Genomic DNA, 18,268 nt, shown 5'->3' with positions numbered 1-18,268 from the left:
ATGTTGAACAATGCAAAATTTACTAAATGTATTTTTAATCATTTGTTTTGTATATCTACAAATAACAAAATTATCTAACTCTTAGAATTAACATTACAAGGTAGTGTGATTGGCTTATAATGCATGAGCTTTTATTTTTTATTTTTTTGGGACAAACTAATGTGCATGAATTTTAAAATTAGATTTTTAAAATAAAAATATTGAAAATTTCACAATTTACAATATACAAAAATCGAAAATGTGGTACTTTTGACAAAATCCAATGTTTGTTACAAATTTATACATTGGAATAGAAAGAAATCTAGGAGAGTAATAGCTTACTCAATCAAAAACTGACACGTGTCCTCCATCCTCACCAAGTCAACATTCTCTGTATCTATTTTAATTTTGTAAGGTAAGAAATCTTTTGCACAAAAAAAGAAAAGGTAAGAAATCTTTTGCATTTTTAAAAGAGAAGGTAAGAAATCTGAGAGACTTTGATCTAACCACGCGTTTAAAAGGAGACAGTGAACACACGCGCTATGAATCCATAATCCATTTAGTTGGATGTGAAAGCCCATATAATGTCATGGGCCTAATTTATATAGCCCATATAAACGAAATAGGAAACACACGAGAGACAGAAGCACTGTTTGGGTTTTGGCTATATGAGAGAGATAATAATATTGTGGGAGATTGAATAAGTGAGAGGACCTACCTACCTTGTTGGTCTTTTAACATTACTACAAGTCACAACATTGGTATTGGTCTGAAATTATTCTTCTTTTGAATGTCGGCAAGGAATTTGTTTAAGTACTCTCTACATGATTTTTTTTTAAGAGAAACAGAGGCTGATGTATTATGATATAGGAAGCTTATGTTATACAATGATTGGAGGATCAACCAGAAGATTAGACTTAAGACATAACATAAAGAATAAAAATCACATTATTTGATTATTATTATTATTTATAATAAAAAAAAGGAGAAGAAGCAAGAAATAGAAAAAAGCATTGGGCTGATGATTCGTTGGTCGAGTTCAACGACATTAACTCATTGGAACGCTTCAGTTTTGTTCCTCCTCAGGGTCCGTTACGCTTCTTCTTCTTCTTCTTCTTCTTTCTTCTTCCTCCTTTGTTTCTGATTTCCCAAAAATTCGATCCTTTTGAAATGGCGGAACAACACAATAAGGAAGTGATTCGTCTTGAGCCCGAATCGGTCATCCCTATCCTCAAACCTAAACTCATCATGACCTTGGCTAATCTCATTGGTCAGTTTCTCCAATTTCTTCTTCCCTGTTCTCGGGTTTTGAACCCAAATCCCAAATTTTGCTTTTTTCACAATCGTTGGCCCTTTCTCTGTTTGGTTACAAATTTGGTCGGATAAATTGTGTTTTTGCAGAACATAGCAATGATAGACAAGAGTTCCTTAAGCTATGTAAGAGAATTGAGTACACTGTTCGAGCTTGGTATCTTCTTCAATTTGAAGATCTCATGGTCTCTAACCTCTTTCCTTTTTAAAATCTCTCTTTTACAAACTTGTTTTGCTTTGCTTTCTCATTTATCATGCGCTTTTGAATTTCCAGCAACTATACTCTCTGTTTGATCCTGTACACGGTGCTCAGAAAATCCAGCAGCAGAACTTAACTTCTCAAGAGATTGATGTCCTTGAACAAAATTTCCTAGCTTACTTGTTTCAGGTTACTCTCTTTGATTAGGATATTATCTCCTCCCTTATATTTATCTATGTCATTGTTCTTGAAATGTGCCTCTTTTTCCCCCCGCTTATAAAGGTTATGGAGAAGAGCAACTTTAAAATAACAAGTAATGAAGAGATGGAAGTTGCACACTCTGGGCAGTATCTTCTCAATCTTCCCATCAAAGTTGATGAGTCTAAGGTTTGTTTAAACAAACTTTCACTAATGCTTGTGTGTTGCCGGGATTCTTATAAAATAGTTTTCTTGCTTTTGGTGGATGAAGCTTGACAAGAAGCTGCTCAAGAGGTATTTTGAGGAGCATCCACATGAAAATATTCCAGATTTTTCTGATAAGGTACAGTTTTTAGTTTGTCTGTAGATGAGCATTTCAAGATTATAGTTTCCTAAAGACTTTCTTGATGGTCATGTAGCGACATGTGTTGATATAGTATTTACCCTTTTTCTTATATAGTATGTCATCTTCAGACGTGGTATTGGATTGGATAAAACCACAGATTATTTTTTCATGGAGAAATTGGATGTGATCATTTCACGTTTTTGGTCCTTTCTCATGAGAATCACCAGGTTAGAACACGTTTCCCAGTCTAGTCTTTCTTAAAGTTCAATACAAGTAAAAAAAGTTAGGCATTTGATTACATGTTGGGTCTTAACACATTTAGATCACAGGTTAGAGAAATTACGCGCCAAAAGGTCAAGCAGTCTTAACAAGAAAGATCCCAAAAAAGATGATGAGCCAAACCCTGACACAGATAATGATGAATTGTATGTGGAGCGTATTCGCCTTGAGAATTCAAAGCTGAGGTTATCATCAGTATCCCTCGCATGTTATGATTTGCTTTCAACCCAAACTTTTGCCATTCTGTACATATATATGATGATAATGGCATTTGTGTTGATGGATTCAGCTTTAAGAGTTTTTTGAGCAAGCTCACAATACAGGAGCCTACATTCGATAGAATGATTGTTGTTTATAGGTAAGGTATATGTATGTCTTGTTTCAGCTATTTGTTTGTAACTTTGTGAACTTGTGGTTCAAGCTTGTGGTTTATGATGTTGCAGACGAGCTAGCTCTAAAACAAATCTAGAACGAGGAATCTACGTTAAGCATTTCAAAAACATTCCTATGGCTGACATGGAGATTGTGCTTGTAAGTTTCTGTTCTTGTCTTCTTTCCTTTTGCATCGCTGGATTTTGTAGCGAAAATTGCAAACTAGCTGCAATAACATTAATGTCTTGTGCAGCCTGAGAAAAGAAACCCTGGACTGACTCCAATGGATTGGGTCAAATTTCTAATATCTGCAGTAGTTGGTCTGGTTGGTCTTCTTGGCAGATTCTTTTCTTTTGTTGCAGTTCATGTTTACATGTCTTTCTTGGTTATCATATGACTTTTTGTACAGGTAGCGGTGCTTACTTCGGTTGAGATGCCTAAATCAGATCCATGGGTAATTATTGCCATTCTCTCCACAGTGCTTGGTTATTGTGCGAAAACATACTTCACGTTAAGTGCTTTTCTTTTTGCCTTTCCTTGTTTTCATTCTTCTTTGTTAAGCGAACAGCTTCTTATTCGAAAATTGTATTCCTTCAGGTTCCAGCAGAACATGGCTACGTATCAGAACTTGATAACTCAGTCAATGTATGATAAACAACTAGACAGCGGGAGGGGAACGCTACTACATTTGTGTGATGATGTGATTCAGCAAGAAGTAAGTTCCCGCATGAATACATTGTAATACAATAGAAACAAAAAGCTTACTTGGATTGTAATGCACAGGTAAAAGAGGTAATGATTTGCTTCTACATACTAATGGAGCAGGGGAAAGCTACCTTGGAGGTACATACACCTAAATTTACTCTTTATATGGTGTATCATCATCAATGAGTGCTAACTTGAGTTGGTTTGAATGTGTGGTAAATAGGATCTGGATTTGAGGTGCGAGGAACTGATAAAGGAAGAGTTTGGTGCGAGGTGTAACTTTGATGTAGAAGATGCAGTCCAGAAGCTAGAGAAGTTGGGGATAGTTGCTCGGGACACTATTGGAAGGTACTACTGCATGGGGCTGAAGCGAGCCAACGAGATTATAGGGACTACCACGGAGGAGCTTGTCCTCAAGGCCAAACAGGGCGTCACACCTTCTTGAATTCACCTTCTCTTATTTTCAGCATTTGTTTTCTTCGTTAATTTGATTTCAATACAACTTTAAGTTACTGTGTGGGTTGTTACTAAATACAAGTGCAACAAATTCATTCACCAACAGAATTGTCCGATATGATGATATGAACCAATACAACATCCAATATCGAACTACTACTGCTTAAGGCAGGCAAGTCCATGCCCAATTTTTAAGGATGACCATAAAAAAGTTTCTATTCCCATCTACAGAGCTCAACGTCCATGTATTTTCACCTCGGTCCTGTAGTCCTCTCTCATAAGCTCAGGATACTGTTAAGAGCCAAAAAAATGGATAGACAAATGAGGTCAAATATCCCAAATAACCAAAAAACTGCAACCAAGCTCACGGTCTAACAGAGAACACACAAGACCTACCGTCCAATTAAGACAATAAGCATTAACTTCATCAGATTGAAACAAAGGCTTATGTAGTTGGACTCTAGCAACATCAGGTCAACAAGCAAACAAGAAACACCGATGTGTCCAATTATACAGATTCATATGATTTAATGATTTTGCAATAACCACTAACCTTGTAATCTTGATTGGTTTTTTACTCGAGATGGCAGTAATTTGTTCTATCTACAGAATAACATGGCTGCTGCCCGGCATAAAAGTTAGGTAATGAACCAACTAGCAAGCCTTGGGAAAAACTGATACAAAAAGGTTTGAGGAGCTTACGGTCGAGGAAGATGAATCTCTGTTAGGAGCAACGATCTAGCTTTGTTAACGTTAGTGAACCAAAGGCAAATATGATCCTCAAGATCCTTGAGTTGATGGGTGAGGGGGAGGTGGCTCTTGCGAAGCAGTTTCAGAATCTCTTGAATTGAATGCACGTCCCTCCCCCTCTCTAATCCAAGTCGAATTAAAAACTTGTCGTATTCAATTCCAGTGTGCAAACGGGAGACAAGACGGTCAATGGTATCAAGATCTTTGTTGAGCACAAAAGTACCCTTGGAAGCAGCATTGAGCTGACAAATGTTAGTTAACTCCTTTCTCTTGAAACTGTGAGGGAGGTAAGGACTGCACAAGGGACCTGCAACAACAAGAAGGATGGGAAGTGCATGAGAGGCAATAACAACTGCAGAAGCAGCAACCGCAACAACAGCAGCAACAAGACATAAGGAAGAACCAGCTGTGGCATGGTGGATGAGGCGGACCCGTGACCTAGACTTGCGAAGACGTCTGTCCAGATTATGCTTCAGCTGGGAGAAGCATAATTGGGTGTCTCGAAAGCTGTAAGATTCAGGAGATGAGAAAGGGTTTTCAAACGTGTCGAGCTTAAGAAAAACGTCGAATGCCAGGTCACATAGGGACTCGTCAATGGCGGGGAGTGAATCACCGGGAAAGATGTTGAAGAGGTCTAAAAGGGGCGTGTAGAGGTGGTGGCGAGCACTGTGTACGTTTTGGTAAAGATTTAAGCAAAGGCGGGTAGCGTCTTCGCTGTGTTGGAAGTAAGTAGAAACGAGATTAGTAAGTGTAGTTTGCTTGACGTGTCTAATAGCTTCTTGAACACATTCTTTATTTGGTTGGAGCACTTGAGAAAGAAGCAGCTCAATGTCTGGTTGGATGAGCCGATGATGAATTTGTGTAAGGTCAACAACCACGTGAACCCGTGAACGTACGTCGTGGTATGAAGGGGTTTGAAAAGCGTGAGCCAACTCGCGGCTGAGGTTAAACGTGGGAGACGAAATAGAAGCGTCGTTTCTGGAAGTGGAGGCCACACCACTCTCTGTACAACAGAGCCAAAGATGAACTCAGTTAGACATTTCAACAAACACGTGGTGGACACCTCACTAAGGCATTTTAACAAACACGTGGTGGGCAGTATCGGAGTGTCAAAAAATGCATACCTAAGGACGGATGGGGAAGAGGGTCGTCGCCGAGAGAGGCCTCCGGAGAGGCTGGGTTGAAGGAAAGACAGTTCCGCATCTAGAAGATGAACTTGATTCATCAATGGAAAGCTACTGAATCATACATAACAGCTGATCAGTTTTGGGGCTTAATTTAGTTCTAACTTGCTACTCAATTCAATGTCTTAATTCTTTTTCTTTTTACTTTTTAGTTTAGTCTTTTATACTCTCTTATTAAAATACTTTTTTTTTTTTTTGAGAAACCCATAGGGTATCACTGACAACTTTAAAAGCGTCCGCCCTCTGGCTTCAAAAATGAAACAAAGCCTGATCTTTGACTTACTCCACTATTGTCGCTCATGAGTGACCTGTTTACATTCAAAAATGTAAAAATCTTGAATCCAACAACGACCTCAAATTTTTCTGTGTATAGAGTTTCAAACCTTGCATGATGTTATAGTTCCATAGGAAGAAAAAATGTCTTTGAGGCTCTCATCTGTTACTCGTGTATCCAATTTCTTAACACACAAGTTACTCGAACCCTGTGATCTGTTTTTGATAGCCTGTTTCAAACCTCGCTTCACTTCAGATTCACTCTGATACTTCTTTTTCGATTTTGTAAGAATCCACTCCTTGTCCTCAAACTTCTTTCCGTTTAAAGCATCAACAGCTTTCTCTGCATCCTCTGGATTCTTAAAATTGACAAATCCAAAACCATCCCTAATGATCACACCAACTTTTCGTTGGTCCAAACTCTTGAAAAATTGTGTTCAGATCTTTATCAGTCAAGGACTTGGAGAGATTCTTGACATAAATATCCGTGAAATTAAATCTCCTTTTCGCTTGGAAATCTCTCTGAAGAAAAGGTCCAACGTATATACTTTCCTATCGTTAAGAAACATTCGTTTCATATGTTCTATGGCTTTGTGAGCTGATTCTTCAGTGTTGTACTGTACAAAGCCAATGCCCTTTGACTCACCAGAGGCATTCGCTCCTTTGACTCTAAGAATGGATCCAAAGCACCAAAATCTATGGTAGAGTCCTTGATCAGATTCTATTAGAAAATAGTTTGTTGCAAATACTAATTGGTTATTATTTTTTGCTAATCACACACTAAAGAATTTATGTTACTCTTTTTCTATTACCAAGATTTTTCGTGGAAGCCGTTGACGGAAAAAAATCATACACCAACGAAGCTATAGCTACACATGTATCCAACCACCCTTTGGCATTATAATATGAAGATCTTAATTAATATTTTTTCTTACCAATAATTCAAATGTAAATTTAGCTAATTGCATTGTAAGTTGTAACCTAAAACCAGCCCACAAGAAGACATGTGCATTGACTTCTCATCATTTTCAGTCACTTTCTCTATATGTAGCTCTGCCTAAGCCAATCCTCAAGGCTCTCATCAATCTATCAGCAATGGCCCCAAATTATTATCCTTCCATTTTCTTGATTCTGTCTGTTCACTTTCTTTCAATTCTAGCCACCGGAAACAACCACAACACCTACAGAAAATCTCTCGAAATCATCATCGGCGGTGGCAGTGATAGCACCAATTACAATTCTCCTGCGCCATCTCCGGAGCCAGAAGACTATCTTCCGCTGCCTCCTCCTCCTCAAACGCCACCACCCCCGCCGCCACCACAGTCACTCCCTCCTCCATCCCCATCTCCGGAGCCTGAACACTATCCTCCCCCTCCTTATCATCATTATATAACACCATCACCACCGCCACCACGGCCACTTCCTCCTCCACCGCCACCGCCGCTACATTTCTCAAGCCCATTAATAAAGAAAGTTTATCCAGTCATCAAGAATTTCCAGACGCTAATCGAAGATGATCCAAAGAGCATACTTAAAACATGGGTAGGCACCGACATTTGCGCTCAGGACAAATACATAGGACTCGAGTGCGCCAAGTTACCGGGAACAAACGACCTCGCACTTGCCAGCATTCAGTTCAACAATTTTAACTTGGGTGGCAAGAAACTCCGGCTAGATAACTTCCTCAACAAGTTAGAAGAAGTCACCATCTTTCACGCAAACAGTAACAATTTTGTGGGCTCTGTTCCAAACTTCAGCAAATTGAAGTACCTTTTCGAGCTTGATCTCAGCAACAATAAGCTCTCTGGAGAGTTCCCAAGCTCTGTGTTAAAAGCAACGAACCTCACGTTTCTCGATCTCAGATTCAATTCTTTCTCCGGTTCTGTCCCTCCTCAGGTTTTCAATCTAGACCTCGACGTATTGTTCATCAACAACAACAATCTTGTTCAGAGACTCCCTGAAAATCTTGGATCGATCACCGCTCTTTACCTCACATTCGCTAATAACAGGTCTCAAAAGCTCCACACTTTCATTCTCGTTTTGTTATCAGGGAATTATTTACTCTGTTTCAAATTACAGAGTTATTTACTCTGTTTTTATTTCAAGTTTGGTATTATGATGTCACGAGATATTTGTGAATTGTATCTTGTATTTTTAAGGTTCTAAAGTTATTTTTTTGGGGGGAATTACATGTGATGTGATGCAGATTCACAGGTCCTATTCCGGGAAGCATTGGTGACATCAAGTCCCTACAAGAAGTCCTTTTCTTGAATAACAAGTTAACTGGTTGCTTACCGTACCAAATTGGGAACCTTAACCGAGCTACGGTTTTCGATGTTGAGTTAAACCAGTTAACCGGTCCGATTCCGTACTCTTTCGGATGCCTAAAGAAGATGGAGCAGCTGAATTTGGCTAGAAACAATTTCTACGGTACTATACCGGAGATTGTCTGCGAGCTCTCAGCCCTCAAGAACCTTTCTCTCTCGTACAATTACTTCACACAGGTCGGTCCAAAATGTCGAACACTCATCAAGAGGAAGATTCTTGATGTGGGTATGAATTGTATTCTAGATCTTACGAATCAAAGAACACCATGGGAATGCGCCAAGTTTTTCTTGCGGAAACAGAGTTGTCCTAACTTTAAGTCTTTCTTTTATCTCCCTTGTGGCAAAGATCCCCACCGGATTAAACCGGATCAAGAAGGATCAGACGGTCAGGCTTCGCCACCGGTATCTTACAATGCTCTTAACCCAGACCGGATTCGGAATCTCTAGCTAAAACAAAGTTGTTTTTAAAATGATATACATGGTTGATATTTGTAAGTACCCCTTATTGAATAAATGCATTTTCTTTTTGTATGTGTATTTTAGGTGACTACTATACAAGTAAAATAGATTTTGTTTTCGTTGGTTCTTTGCGAACCGGAACATGGTTAGATTAGAGTTTTGTCATTTGTATAAAGTAAATCATTTGAGTCAAAAAGTTGAGAGAAGTGAGACAAAGGTTACAACAAACACAGAAAGCCCAAGTAGGGTCGGTTTGGTAGATGGGTGGCCATAGCCTTTAGTCGCTTCCGCGGTAAGTTTTGCTATCATCATTAGGTTTGATTCCGGTTTCTTCTCTTCTTGCTTCTCACACGTCCCATATGGCATGTTCTCCTGCACAAAGTCAAAAACGTTAAATAACAATTTTTCATTACATATAATAGCATAACTCACATAGTGAGTACTACATAATCATATAATACTAACTTTACAAGCGGCTATATCTTCGCAGCCGCAAACTGCATGACCGTTTGCAACATCCACTGCTTTTGGAGCTCCTCCACCATCGCTTCTCTAAACCACCACACACATACATGAACATTACACAAATGTTAACATTAACCGGATCCAAATCTCACCAAAACGTACCTTGTAGAAATCGACTGCAATGAAGTTAGGCCAACGTTTTCCCGAGGCTTCTTGACAGTTTTTGACGGTGTCAAGAAGAGGAGCAGAGTTCTGCTTACAAGATCCGATCACATCTGCAGTATCCGGAAAATAATTGACTAGAATAAGTGATCTTGATCTATCTCCCATTGCAACTGATTCCGGTCTATTGGTACACACTCCAGCCTTCATCCCTCCATCTCCATCTACAAAATCATAACATTATATCAATATTTCATATTTATAATAACTTATCATAATATGATGTATTAGTATATTTGGAGACGAACTCACATTGATTCTCTATCATGTATCTCCACATAAACGCAATTCCCTCCGACGCTTCTTTTTGAGGATTAGACGTGAAAACAAGCAATCGTTGGTTCTGACATATCATATCATCAAGAGTAGGCCAATCTTCTCCGTTTTTAGGCATTCTTGATACCGGAAACATGAAGTTTCGTAATCCGGATGCATCAAACACTCTGGTTAAACCATTAGGAGATTTCACATAGTCCTCGAGGATAAGCGTTACAACAACATCCTTGTTCTTGTCTAGAAACACTTGAAACTCCTTTAAAATGTTAACCGCGGGTTGCTACATACAAACCAAAAAACAAATTAATTAGAACTATTTTCGACACTGGACCGATCAAGTTATAAGAATCTATATAGAACTTACGAATGCGGTGTAATTGAAACAATTTCCACCGTAAGAATGGCAAAGCCATATATCGTTTTGGAAGTCGTACAAGTCAAGCATAAACCCTCTAACACCATTCTGTAATAACCCAAAAAATGTAAACATAAGAATCAAATCAAAGAATGGAACATTTGGAATGGGTTTATCAAAAGAATAAAACTTTTGAAATGGGTTTATTATGATGAAGAAGAATATTTACAAGGAGTTGGCTTGTGATTGAATCTTGTTGGTTGGAAGGTGCAAGAATCATAGAGCCAGTGCCTGATTTTGCACCCATTCGAGCAAATGAATTGTGGGTTGTTAACCATGAGTACTTGTTGTAAGGCAACCCTTTTACCTTTTGACACAAAACATGAAAAGATAATGATCAGTAGATTCAACAAATATTAAGAATATTAATGACTAAATGAAAAGAACATAAACAAGAAACCTTGGTGGTCGGGTTAATGGGTTGCATTCGGGAGCATCTAGGTCGGAAACTATCGCTGGCGAGACACGATTCACAGTGTAATCCCCGATCACAATTCTTGCTCACGATGCATGTTTCTCCTTCCTACCAATCAACACAAAGATCAACACTTTTGTTTTGTAAATTTTCTTGAAACCGACGATCCATTAGGTTTTTTTAGGTTAGACTCATTTATGATCAATTCTTGATGATGTTGAGAAAGATTTGTTCAGATTAAGTTACCTTGAGGGCATATGAAGGGCTAAGGATAATTAGAATACATGGAATGAGAAGAGCTGTTAGAAAGAAGGTGAATCTCTGAAACATTTTCTTCTTTCTTGCACCAAAATCCCATAAAGAAGTTTAAAAGAATAAAAACCCAAAGATTTTGACTTTGGGAAGAAGCAACTACTTGGTAAAACTCCAAAAGACTTGGAACGGGTGATTTACAAGTTGTTTTGACCAACCAACAAAAAACGGTAAATAAAAACTTAAATCTAAATTTATCTTTTCAAACAAAAAATAACATGAGGAATCGCGAGTATCTAGGATACAATGATGATATTAATAGCTATAGAAGAGAGTTCTTTATTGGCTTCTCGTTTTCCTTTATGGTTTGTTCTTATTATTATACTTAACAAGTTAACATGCCATCCTACATGAAATGGTTCTTTGATTCCATTTTAAAGAATAAACTTAACCAAAAAATGAAGAACTTGCATGAGACTGTCATCATTATCAAGTAATCAAATGCTATCAAGTTAATTAGCATGCCAGCTAAAATTATAAAGTACTTTAGTCTTATGAAAATTAAATACGTTTTGTGCCGGTCCAAATCAATCATAAAACTAACCTCACACATGAGAGAAAAACCATATGATAAAGTATTTGGAGAAGTTTTAATATTCCTTCCATACTATCATCTAGTTTGACATTTAGGTGTCCGCCGTATGTTAACATTTTACAGGTGTTTTATGATGAAAACATATAGCGGCTTATTGTTTCTAAGAGTTGTTAATATTCTTTGTGGAACCAAATCATGTGAAGAGATAAGATAGAGAAAAAAAAAGAAACTTAAAAACCGACCACTGCAATGATTATGTTTATACATGAAAAGTTTTATTGAACGAAAATTAGTAATTTTATTTGTATGGGGGTGCTTAAAACTATTACAACGAACTTTCGGGTAAAAACATAAGAGAATGACAAATTTAAGGATTATTCAGGGGTTTAATGGGTTTCATCAAGAAATAGAGAAAGTTGGGGGCTCTCTCTTTCTCTCTCCATCTCATTGTCACTGACCTTCTTCCACTGTCATATTCTCTTCAGGCGACTTCTCATTGACCTCTCCTAACGACTCTCTCTGTTCTTTGGCCATGGTGTTGGTTTATAATCAAGCTCTCTTGCTCGCATTCTTCGCATTGCTTGGATTCCAGTACTTTCCTTTACTCACCGAAGCAGGTTTTGTCTCTCACCACATCAGTCTTTTGAGAATCTTCCTTGACAATCTTCTTCCATGGGTTTGATTCGTAACTAGATAAAGAAGAGAAAACGAACTGTTGTTAATCTTGCTTTTTCTGAAAGGTTTAAGCTTTGTGCGAATTTCGATGTGCATTAAAGTGTTTTGTGTGTTCCTTTGTTCTAATTTGTGGTGAATTCGTTGCTTAAAGTCGTAGTCTTTGATGAGATTTTCATTGAGAGAAAGAAACTATTGCAAAATTGAAGCAAAGTTATGTGATATATTGTGTTTACAGGTTGTCCATTGGACTTTACTTCATCTAACTTCACTCTAGTGGCTTCCGTATGCTCGAACAACACCGAGAGAGCTAAATGCTGCCGCTACATGAATGCTTTCGTTGCAATATCTGTCGCCCGCTATGCAAACTACACAGCTGATCTTGGAGTTACATCAGATTTGACTGAAATCTGTATCACTACTATCTCTAGAACCATGGAGCTTTATGGAATCCCAAGAAATGCTACCATCTTCTGTGGATTAGGGACCAAGATTCTTGTTAACTATGATTGTGAGGGTCTGACTACTGTACCGCCAATGCTTCATTCCACAAGTTTTGGAGATGTTTCCAGAAACTGCAAACTCCCGCTTCCTCCGGGTGATCAATGCAGGAATTGTTTGAATTCCAGTATCAGCTACCTTAGGAGCCTCGTTGGTGCTGATAATAGCATCAAACTGAGTACTTGTCGTGATGCAACTTATGCTGTGTTAGCAAGCCGGGTTGACAATTCATCGGCTCTTGAACTAGCTAGCTGCTTCTTTAATGTGCCTGAGCTTAGCCCCACTCCAGGTATATACTGTTTTCTCTGTCAACATACCATTCATGGAGTGTAGAATCTTATCATTGTTTCTATATTGGGAAAGATGCTTGACAGATCCTGTATATATTACTAGTGTGTCCTGTATAATCTTCTTAGTATCAGATCAAGATTGGACTTTCTTTTCTTTTCTGACTTTCTTGACACATCTACTCAGGTTCGTCTCCATCATCGCTGAGTCCAGAAGCTTCTCCTCCAGTGTTAGCTGATAGTCCAAGCAGCGATAATCTTGTTTTGTCTCCATTAAAAAGTCACCATCCATATCACTTGACAATGGTTCCGACTATTGGGATTGCTGTCACAGTTTTTGCTCTTGTGATGGTTGTAGTCCTAATAGTTCTTATCCAAAGAAAAAAACGAGAACTTGATGACTCCAAGAGCATCGCTTGTAATCTAACAAGGACATCTCCTTCTCCCCGCCCAAGGTCGATGATTCATGAAGGTGAAGAGTTCTTCTGATGGTACACTAACAAGGGATGTTAGACCATGTAAAACAAATGTGTGGTTTTGATTTTTCAGGTAATTCGTTTGGTTTTCGGAAATTCAGCTACAAGGAGATAAGGAAAGCAACTGAAGATTTCAACGCGGTGATTGGCCGTGGGGGCTTTGGGACTGTTTACAAAGCTGAGTTCAGTAATGGGTTGGTTGCAGCTGTAAAAAAGATGAACAAGAGCTCTGAACAAGCTGAAGATGAATTTTGCAGAGAGATAGAGCTTCTCGCCAGGCTGCATCACCGCCACCTAGTTGCTTTGAAAGGGTTTTGTAATAAGAAGAACGAGAGGTGAATGATTACGGTTGACCTTCATTTCGTTTCTCCCCATTTGTGTGGATTGCCCTTTGCTCATCTAACCTGAGAATTACAGGTTCCTTGTCTACGAGTATATGGAAAATGGGAGCCTGAAGGATCATCTACACTGTATGCTCATGATTTTCAGATTGCATTCCTCTGTTTTAGACTTGACTAAGAATCTTGAACGTTGTTATTCCTCTCTGCAGCCACGGAAAAATCTCCACTAAGTTGGGAATCAAGGATGAAAATCGCAATTGATGTGGCTAATGCTCTGGTAAATTTCCATAAAACTGATACTCTAGTCTATGGTTTATATTATTATTACTGTTCTTAGTTCTTAACTGGATATGCTTCCTTTCCTGCAGGAATACCTTCACTTCTACTGTGACCCTCCCCTCTGTCACAGAGACATTAAGTCAAGCAATATATTACTCGACGAGCACTTTGTTGCTAAGGTGCGTCTGCATCCTTTCACATCAACTGGTCACTGACTTATCAATTCGTTTTACCTCTTAAAGAATTGACCTGTGGGTGTGGGGTTATGTGGTGCAGCTTGCAGATTTTGGCCTTGCACATGCTTCTAGAGATGGCTCCATTTGTTTTGAACCTGTTAATACTGATATCCGCGGAACTCCAGGTCAGGATACTAAGGAATTAACTACTCTTGAAATATTGAGCAAAATCTAAAACCATGAAATCTGAATTTCAGGCTATGTAGATCCAGAGTACGTTGTAACACATGAACTAACAGAGAAAAGCGACGTGTACAGCTACGGAGTGGTGTTGCTAGAGATCATAACTGGGAAAAGAGCGGTTGATGAAGGTAGGAACCTGGTAGAACTGTCTCAGCCTTTGCTGGTATCAGAATCAAGACGCATAGATCTGGTGGATCCGAGAATCAAAGACTGCATAGATGGAGAACAGCTTGAAACAGTAGTGGCAGTTGTAAGATGGTGCACAGAGAAAGAAGGCGTGGCTAGGCCATCAATCAAGCAAGTTCTGAGGCTGTTGTACGAAAGCTGTGATCCGTTGCATCTCGGGCTTGCAATGGCAGTTGAAGAGAACAAAGGACGGTCACTGAGAGGTGACTCAGGGTTCCAAAGTGGAGACATCCGTGGCTTGGCTTCTTCCTCTAGTACTACTTCAAGGTCGCATTGTAGCCGGAGTTTTCTGCTTGAGACTGGCTCCCCTCACTCTCCACCAAATGGTCTCTCTTTTTGAGTGAGCAGAGACAAATTAGTCACATTTTTTCTAGAAATTTGTCACTTAGGATCATCCTAACTGTTTTCTAATTGCAGTTTTGAAAGATGACATATGTTTTCCAACCAGAGTCAAGAATGATTTCGTTGCCACTCTTAAGTAATAATGGCTAAACCCAAGTTAATGACACAAGAGAACCAAATCCGGAATACAAAGTCAGACATATATATAAACAACTATGTCTTTTAGAAACCCTAACAACCAGAAAGCACAATAAGTCAATAACAGAGGATAATCTAAACCTAAACTAACAAAGGTCAGGGCACAAAATGTCATTTATTCATAATGAAAACTCTCTCCTACTCTGTAACCTAGATCTTTCACTCAATTTCTCTTAATCTCCTGTACAGGTAGCACTATCCTATTACATTAATCCCAAGCTAGGAGTCTGGTTCATCCGTTCTTGTTGCTTCATCCTTCACCATGGTCCGGTTAATGTCCTTCTCAAGCATTGCCTTTTGCTGCCCCACGGTCGCTTCGACGTTTCTTTCAGCTGCTAATTTTGAAAAGAATACTAGTGAACAACACAATCAAAAAGGCTATTCAAAACGAAGCAAGACCACGAAATGTTCGAAAGCTATCTCAGGTTTGAGCTTCAGTTGGGGACATACTTGATAAGGACCAACATACACTATCAGAGCTACAACTTAAGTTTAGTCTTTTGCTGCTGATGTTGGTCCTAATCAAGTATGGTCAAGGGTTTCAGAATGAACTCAATGAAAAGAAAAGTTCTTAAACAATTACCTCATTCTTCTGCATTTCCACCATTTCAGCCTGCAATACAGGGGAAGCTAGGATCAGAGCCAAGTTCTAAAAGTCTGATAGGGGAAAACAGAAAACACACAGAGAGGTTGTAAACAGAAAGAAACCTGTTTTTTCTGCAGTTCTTGATTCGTTTTCTTGAGCTTTTCAATTTCGGCTTCCAGTTCCAATGTATAAGCCTGTAATTAGTGGATAGTTAAAAAACATGGAAGATAAAGCATCTTTCATAATACAAGAAGTGGTTCGGGATAGAAGATATCTTTGCTGGTTTTATGTTTCTGTTTAATGCAGTCTTGCAAAATATAAGACCATAATAGTCAAACCAAACAAAAGGGACTAGATAAGTTTAGTTAGATTTATATTCACCTGCTTTCGAGCTCTTGATCTAGCAGCTGATTCCCGATTCTTGATCATTCTCCTTTGCCTCCTCTCGATAACCTTCTCTAGACCTGTATTGCTTCTTCGTCCTCGATTAAGCACATACGGAACTGGTGATAAAGAATTATTTTCTGCGCTGCTTGTTCCTGGAGAAGTTGCTGCAACAGTGACCCCGGTTCCTCCGTAACTAGCTAATCCATTATTATTGTTGATAGAATTATTTGCAGCCCCAGCAAAACCCTTGTTGGTTATATTCACAGGCGCAGAAAATGCTACGTTTGCTTGTTTAGGAAAAATGGTTTGAGGCAGCCGCTGCTGTGGATGAGGCTGATTCAGCTGCTGCATCTGCTGTTGTTGCTGCTGAAGCAACTGCTGTTGTTGTTGTTGCTGCTGCATTGTTCCACCCATTTTGAGCCCTAAACCAGGTGGCTGATTCAAGATCATAGAATCATTAGTACCATTGAATGTTATGCTGTTTTGATTTGGCTGACCAAATCCAAAACCTAAGCCGCCAGCAGCAGTGCTGTTACCATAAAACCCATTGTTATTGTTTCCGTTGACCTGACCCATCTGTTGAACACAGTTATCTTCTCTTACAACCCCAGCACGGAACAGAAATTCTTCAAGTGTCATTTCCCCTAAAGTCTGTTGCCTTCCAGGAGGCACATTCGACTCACCACCGCCTCCGCTGCTACCTTCCATATTACCATCCTTGGTGATCAAACATTTCCACACCTCATCAACAGTCTTCTGACTAATTGTTCTAGGCAACGTCAACGAACCTTGCCTCTGGAGATTCCCACCTGGGGGTGGGATACCAGCACCAGGTTGCGCTACCGCTGTAGCAGCTGGCGCAGAAGTCATGGCCATGGCCTGAGCTTCCTCAGCAGTCCATATGCTCTTCAGGAGTTCATCCATGTTCATCGACCCGAAATCTTTTCCCGGTCCACCTAGTGTGTTCTGTAACTCATCAAAGGTAAGGGAGTAGACCGAGGACTGCCTAGCCAAGGGCATGACACTACCCGTTGGCTTCATCTGGTTACTACTCCCTTCCCCTCCAGGATGACCACCACCTCCTAAGTTGTTGAAATTGATGTGAGTTCCCATAATCCTTGTATACACTCCTTCTACTTCTTTTTCAATGAAAACAAAGCATCCAAGCCCTAAAACCCTTGTTCTAAAATCAAAGTAAAGCAGTTAGAGTGTATATTACATAATGCTAAGAATCCATGAAAAAGAGAACTTCCGAGGAAAATAAAAAGGAGTGAACTATGTGTCACTAATGCATGTTCACATCCATATAAGAGAAAGAATACTAAAGTGAAACTGGACAAACCACATAAATGCGTGCGAACAAATGTAAAAGCACAGTAAAGTCAATCAATAAAGGTCAGATCTTTGGATAATGTTTATAAAAAAACGTAATTTGATGACTTTTTTTGATGGAAAACGAATTCACACCAGATACAGAGTTTACTCATAAAACCAAAAACGAGAAAATCAGCAAAACCCAACAAGCATGAGAAGGATCTATTCCAGATTCCACAACCCATTTCTCTTAAAAAAAACCCGATCGAATCAAATAGACAAAACCCTAATAGCAACAAGAATCAAATCGATAAATTTATAACAAATATCTCGTAAAAATTCTCTCTTTAACTCTAATTTGATAACCAAAAGTTACTTCAGTTACAACATGTACATCATCATGATTCATAAACGAAACAGAGGAAAGACAACAAAAAAATTGGATGATCCGACAAAGACAGATCCAGAAGTCAGAAAACGGATAATAAAAGAGAAAGGAGCTCGAAAATATGTTTTACCAAATTAATTTCTTCAAAACAAGATTCGTGACTGCGAAAACTCCAGAGAAGCTACAGGGAGAGACGACAAGTGTGTTGCTGCCGCCTCGACACGAGCAGCCATTTTAAGGCCCTGAAACCTTTTTTTTTGTTCTTCAGATATTATTTTTTTGTGAATAATTATCTGTTAACAGTATTAATTTAAAAAGAAACGTGGACGAATGAGAAAAAAGAGTTTAATGTTTTAAGTGCTTGTAAAGACTTACATCCAATTAAGAATGCGACGTGGTAAAACATTGGCCGTT

The 18,268-nt window shown here is 38.9% G+C and overlaps 6 protein-coding genes, 1 long non-coding RNA gene and 1 pseudogene across 16 annotated transcripts; 4 read left to right on the top strand and 4 right to left on the bottom strand.

Annotated features, from left to right (window-relative positions):
* Positions 1-908: 908 nt before the first annotated feature.
* AT3G19340 (aminopeptidase (DUF3754)) lies at positions 909-3,948 on the top strand. Its single transcript, NM_112821.5, has 14 exons — positions 909-1,249; positions 1,381-1,475; positions 1,565-1,678; positions 1,772-1,876; positions 1,959-2,030; positions 2,148-2,260; positions 2,363-2,497; positions 2,602-2,670; positions 2,756-2,843; positions 2,938-3,009; positions 3,094-3,194; positions 3,282-3,399; positions 3,468-3,527; positions 3,613-3,948. The coding sequence occupies exons 1-14, from the start codon at positions 1,150-1,152 to the stop codon at positions 3,832-3,834; spliced, it is 1,464 nt and encodes a 487-aa protein (NP_188565.1). The 5' UTR covers positions 909-1,149; the 3' UTR covers positions 3,835-3,948.
* Positions 3,921-5,954, bottom strand: AT3G19330 (transmembrane protein, putative (DUF677); the record flags this gene model as incomplete). Of its 4 annotated transcripts, none has more annotated exons than NM_202610.2 (5): positions 5,720-5,906; positions 4,999-5,598; positions 4,548-4,902; positions 4,399-4,464; positions 3,934-4,136 (listed from the first exon to the last, which is right to left on the bottom strand). In NM_202610.2, the coding sequence occupies exons 1-4, from the start codon at positions 5,796-5,798 to the stop codon at positions 4,449-4,451; spliced, it is 1,050 nt and encodes a 349-aa protein (NP_974339.1). In that variant the 5' UTR covers positions 5,799-5,906. The 4 variants fall into 4 exon arrangements, with proteins under 4 accessions (NP_188564.2, NP_974339.1, NP_974340.1 ...); NM_202611.1 differs by having other exon boundaries at positions 3,966-4,136; positions 4,399-4,448; positions 5,720-5,898; NM_112820.3 differs by having other exon boundaries at positions 3,921-4,136; positions 4,399-4,467; positions 4,548-5,598; positions 5,720-5,954.
* Positions 5,955-6,066: 112 nt separating this feature from the next.
* On the bottom strand, positions 6,067-6,707 carry AT3G19323 (annotated as a pseudogene). The gene is made up of 3 exons: positions 6,699-6,707; positions 6,163-6,474; positions 6,067-6,087 (listed from the first exon to the last, which is right to left on the bottom strand).
* Positions 6,708-7,036: 329 nt separating this feature from the next.
* Positions 7,037-8,920, top strand: AT3G19320 (Leucine-rich repeat (LRR) family protein). The gene is made up of 2 exons (NM_112819.2): positions 7,037-8,061; positions 8,259-8,920. The coding sequence occupies exons 1-2, from the start codon at positions 7,148-7,150 to the stop codon at positions 8,824-8,826; spliced, it is 1,482 nt and encodes a 493-aa protein (NP_188563.1). The 5' UTR covers positions 7,037-7,147; the 3' UTR covers positions 8,827-8,920.
* On the bottom strand, positions 8,864-11,107 carry AT3G19310 (PLC-like phosphodiesterases superfamily protein). Its single transcript, NM_112818.4, has 8 exons — positions 10,878-11,107; positions 10,617-10,739; positions 10,386-10,523; positions 10,166-10,264; positions 9,778-10,081; positions 9,466-9,689; positions 9,304-9,390; positions 8,864-9,210 (listed from the first exon to the last, which is right to left on the bottom strand). Exons 1-8 carry the CDS (start codon positions 10,959-10,961, stop codon positions 9,028-9,030), a joined length of 1,242 nt encoding a protein of 413 aa, NP_188562.1. The 5' UTR covers positions 10,962-11,107; the 3' UTR covers positions 8,864-9,027.
* Positions 11,108-11,840: 733 nt separating this feature from the next.
* On the top strand, positions 11,841-15,103 carry AT3G19300 (Protein kinase superfamily protein). Its single transcript, NM_112817.4, has 9 exons — positions 11,841-12,095; positions 12,389-12,940; positions 13,126-13,410; positions 13,488-13,749; positions 13,832-13,884; positions 13,965-14,032; positions 14,124-14,213; positions 14,311-14,395; positions 14,468-15,103. The coding sequence occupies exons 1-9, from the start codon at positions 12,011-12,013 to the stop codon at positions 14,977-14,979; spliced, it is 1,992 nt and encodes a 663-aa protein (NP_566630.1). The 5' UTR covers positions 11,841-12,010; the 3' UTR covers positions 14,980-15,103.
* Positions 15,098-18,179, bottom strand: ABF4 (ABRE binding factor 4; the record flags this gene model as incomplete). 5 transcript variants are annotated; one of them, NM_001161154.1, is made up of 6 exons in its annotated part: positions 17,985-18,081; positions 16,147-17,335; positions 16,014-16,058; positions 15,888-15,937; positions 15,763-15,792; positions 15,098-15,511 (listed from the first exon to the last, which is right to left on the bottom strand). In NM_001161154.1, exons 2-6 carry the CDS (start codon positions 17,263-17,265, stop codon positions 15,508-15,510), a joined length of 1,248 nt encoding a protein of 415 aa, NP_001154626.1. In that variant the 5' UTR covers positions 17,266-17,335; positions 17,985-18,081. The 5 variants fall into 5 exon arrangements, with proteins under 5 accessions (NP_001154626.1, NP_001189934.1, NP_566629.1 ...); NM_001203005.2 differs by lacking the exon at positions 16,014-16,058 and having other exon boundaries at positions 15,098-15,514; positions 15,888-15,959; positions 17,985-18,179; NM_112816.3 differs by lacking the exon at positions 16,014-16,058 and having other exon boundaries at positions 15,888-15,959; positions 17,985-18,115.
* AT3G03815 lies at positions 15,493-18,008 on the top strand. Of its 2 annotated transcripts, none has more exons than NR_141040.1 (1): positions 15,493-15,786. It is a non-coding gene; the product is annotated as an other RNA (long non-coding RNA). The 2 variants fall into 2 exon arrangements; NR_141039.1 differs by lacking the exon at positions 15,493-15,786 and adding an exon at positions 17,313-18,008.
* Positions 18,180-18,268: the final 89 nt, after the last annotated feature.

Source organism: Arabidopsis thaliana, chromosome 3 (genome assembly GCF_000001735.4).
Source record: "Arabidopsis thaliana chromosome 3, partial sequence".
NCBI classification, from domain to species: Eukaryota; Viridiplantae; Streptophyta; class Magnoliopsida; order Brassicales; family Brassicaceae; genus Arabidopsis; species Arabidopsis thaliana.
This window is presented reverse-complemented; position numbering and strand designations above follow the sequence as displayed.

Bases quoted from the DNA above. Each gene is read 5' to 3' on its own strand.
- AT3G19340 (NM_112821.5), top strand. From the start codon at position 1,150: ATGGCGGAACAACACAATAAGGAAGTGATTCGTCTTGAGCCCGAATCG. The intron at 2,844-2,937 runs GTAAGTTTCTGT...TGTCTTGTGCAG, and splicing joins CTGACATGGAGATTGTGCTT to CCTGAGAAAAGAAACCCTGG. The intron at 3,010-3,093 runs GTTGGTCTTCTT...CTTTTTGTACAG, and splicing joins TATCTGCAGTAGTTGGTCTG to GTAGCGGTGCTTACTTCGGT.
- AT3G19320 (NM_112819.2), top strand. From the start codon at position 7,148: ATGGCCCCAAATTATTATCCTTCCATTTTCTTGATTCTGTCTGTTCAC. The intron at 8,062-8,258 runs GTCTCAAAAGCT...GATGTGATGCAG, and splicing joins CTCACATTCGCTAATAACAG to ATTCACAGGTCCTATTCCGG.
- AT3G19310 (NM_112818.4), bottom strand. From the start codon at position 10,961: ATGTTTCAGAGATTCACCTTCTTTCTAACAGCTCTTCTCATTCCATGT. The intron at 10,524-10,616 runs GTTTCTTGTTTA...TTGTGTCAAAAG, and splicing joins CCATTAACCCGACCACCAAG to GTAAAAGGGTTGCCTTACAA. The intron at 9,211-9,303 runs GTTAGTATTATA...GACTTTGTGCAG, and splicing joins AAGATATAGCCGCTTGTAAA to GAGAACATGCCATATGGGAC.
- AT3G19300 (NM_112817.4), top strand. From the start codon at position 12,011: ATGGTGTTGGTTTATAATCAAGCTCTCTTGCTCGCATTCTTCGCATTG. The intron at 12,941-13,125 runs GTATATACTGTT...ACATCTACTCAG, and splicing joins TGAGCTTAGCCCCACTCCAG to GTTCGTCTCCATCATCGCTG. The intron at 14,396-14,467 runs GTCAGGATACTA...TCTGAATTTCAG, and splicing joins TGATATCCGCGGAACTCCAG to GCTATGTAGATCCAGAGTAC.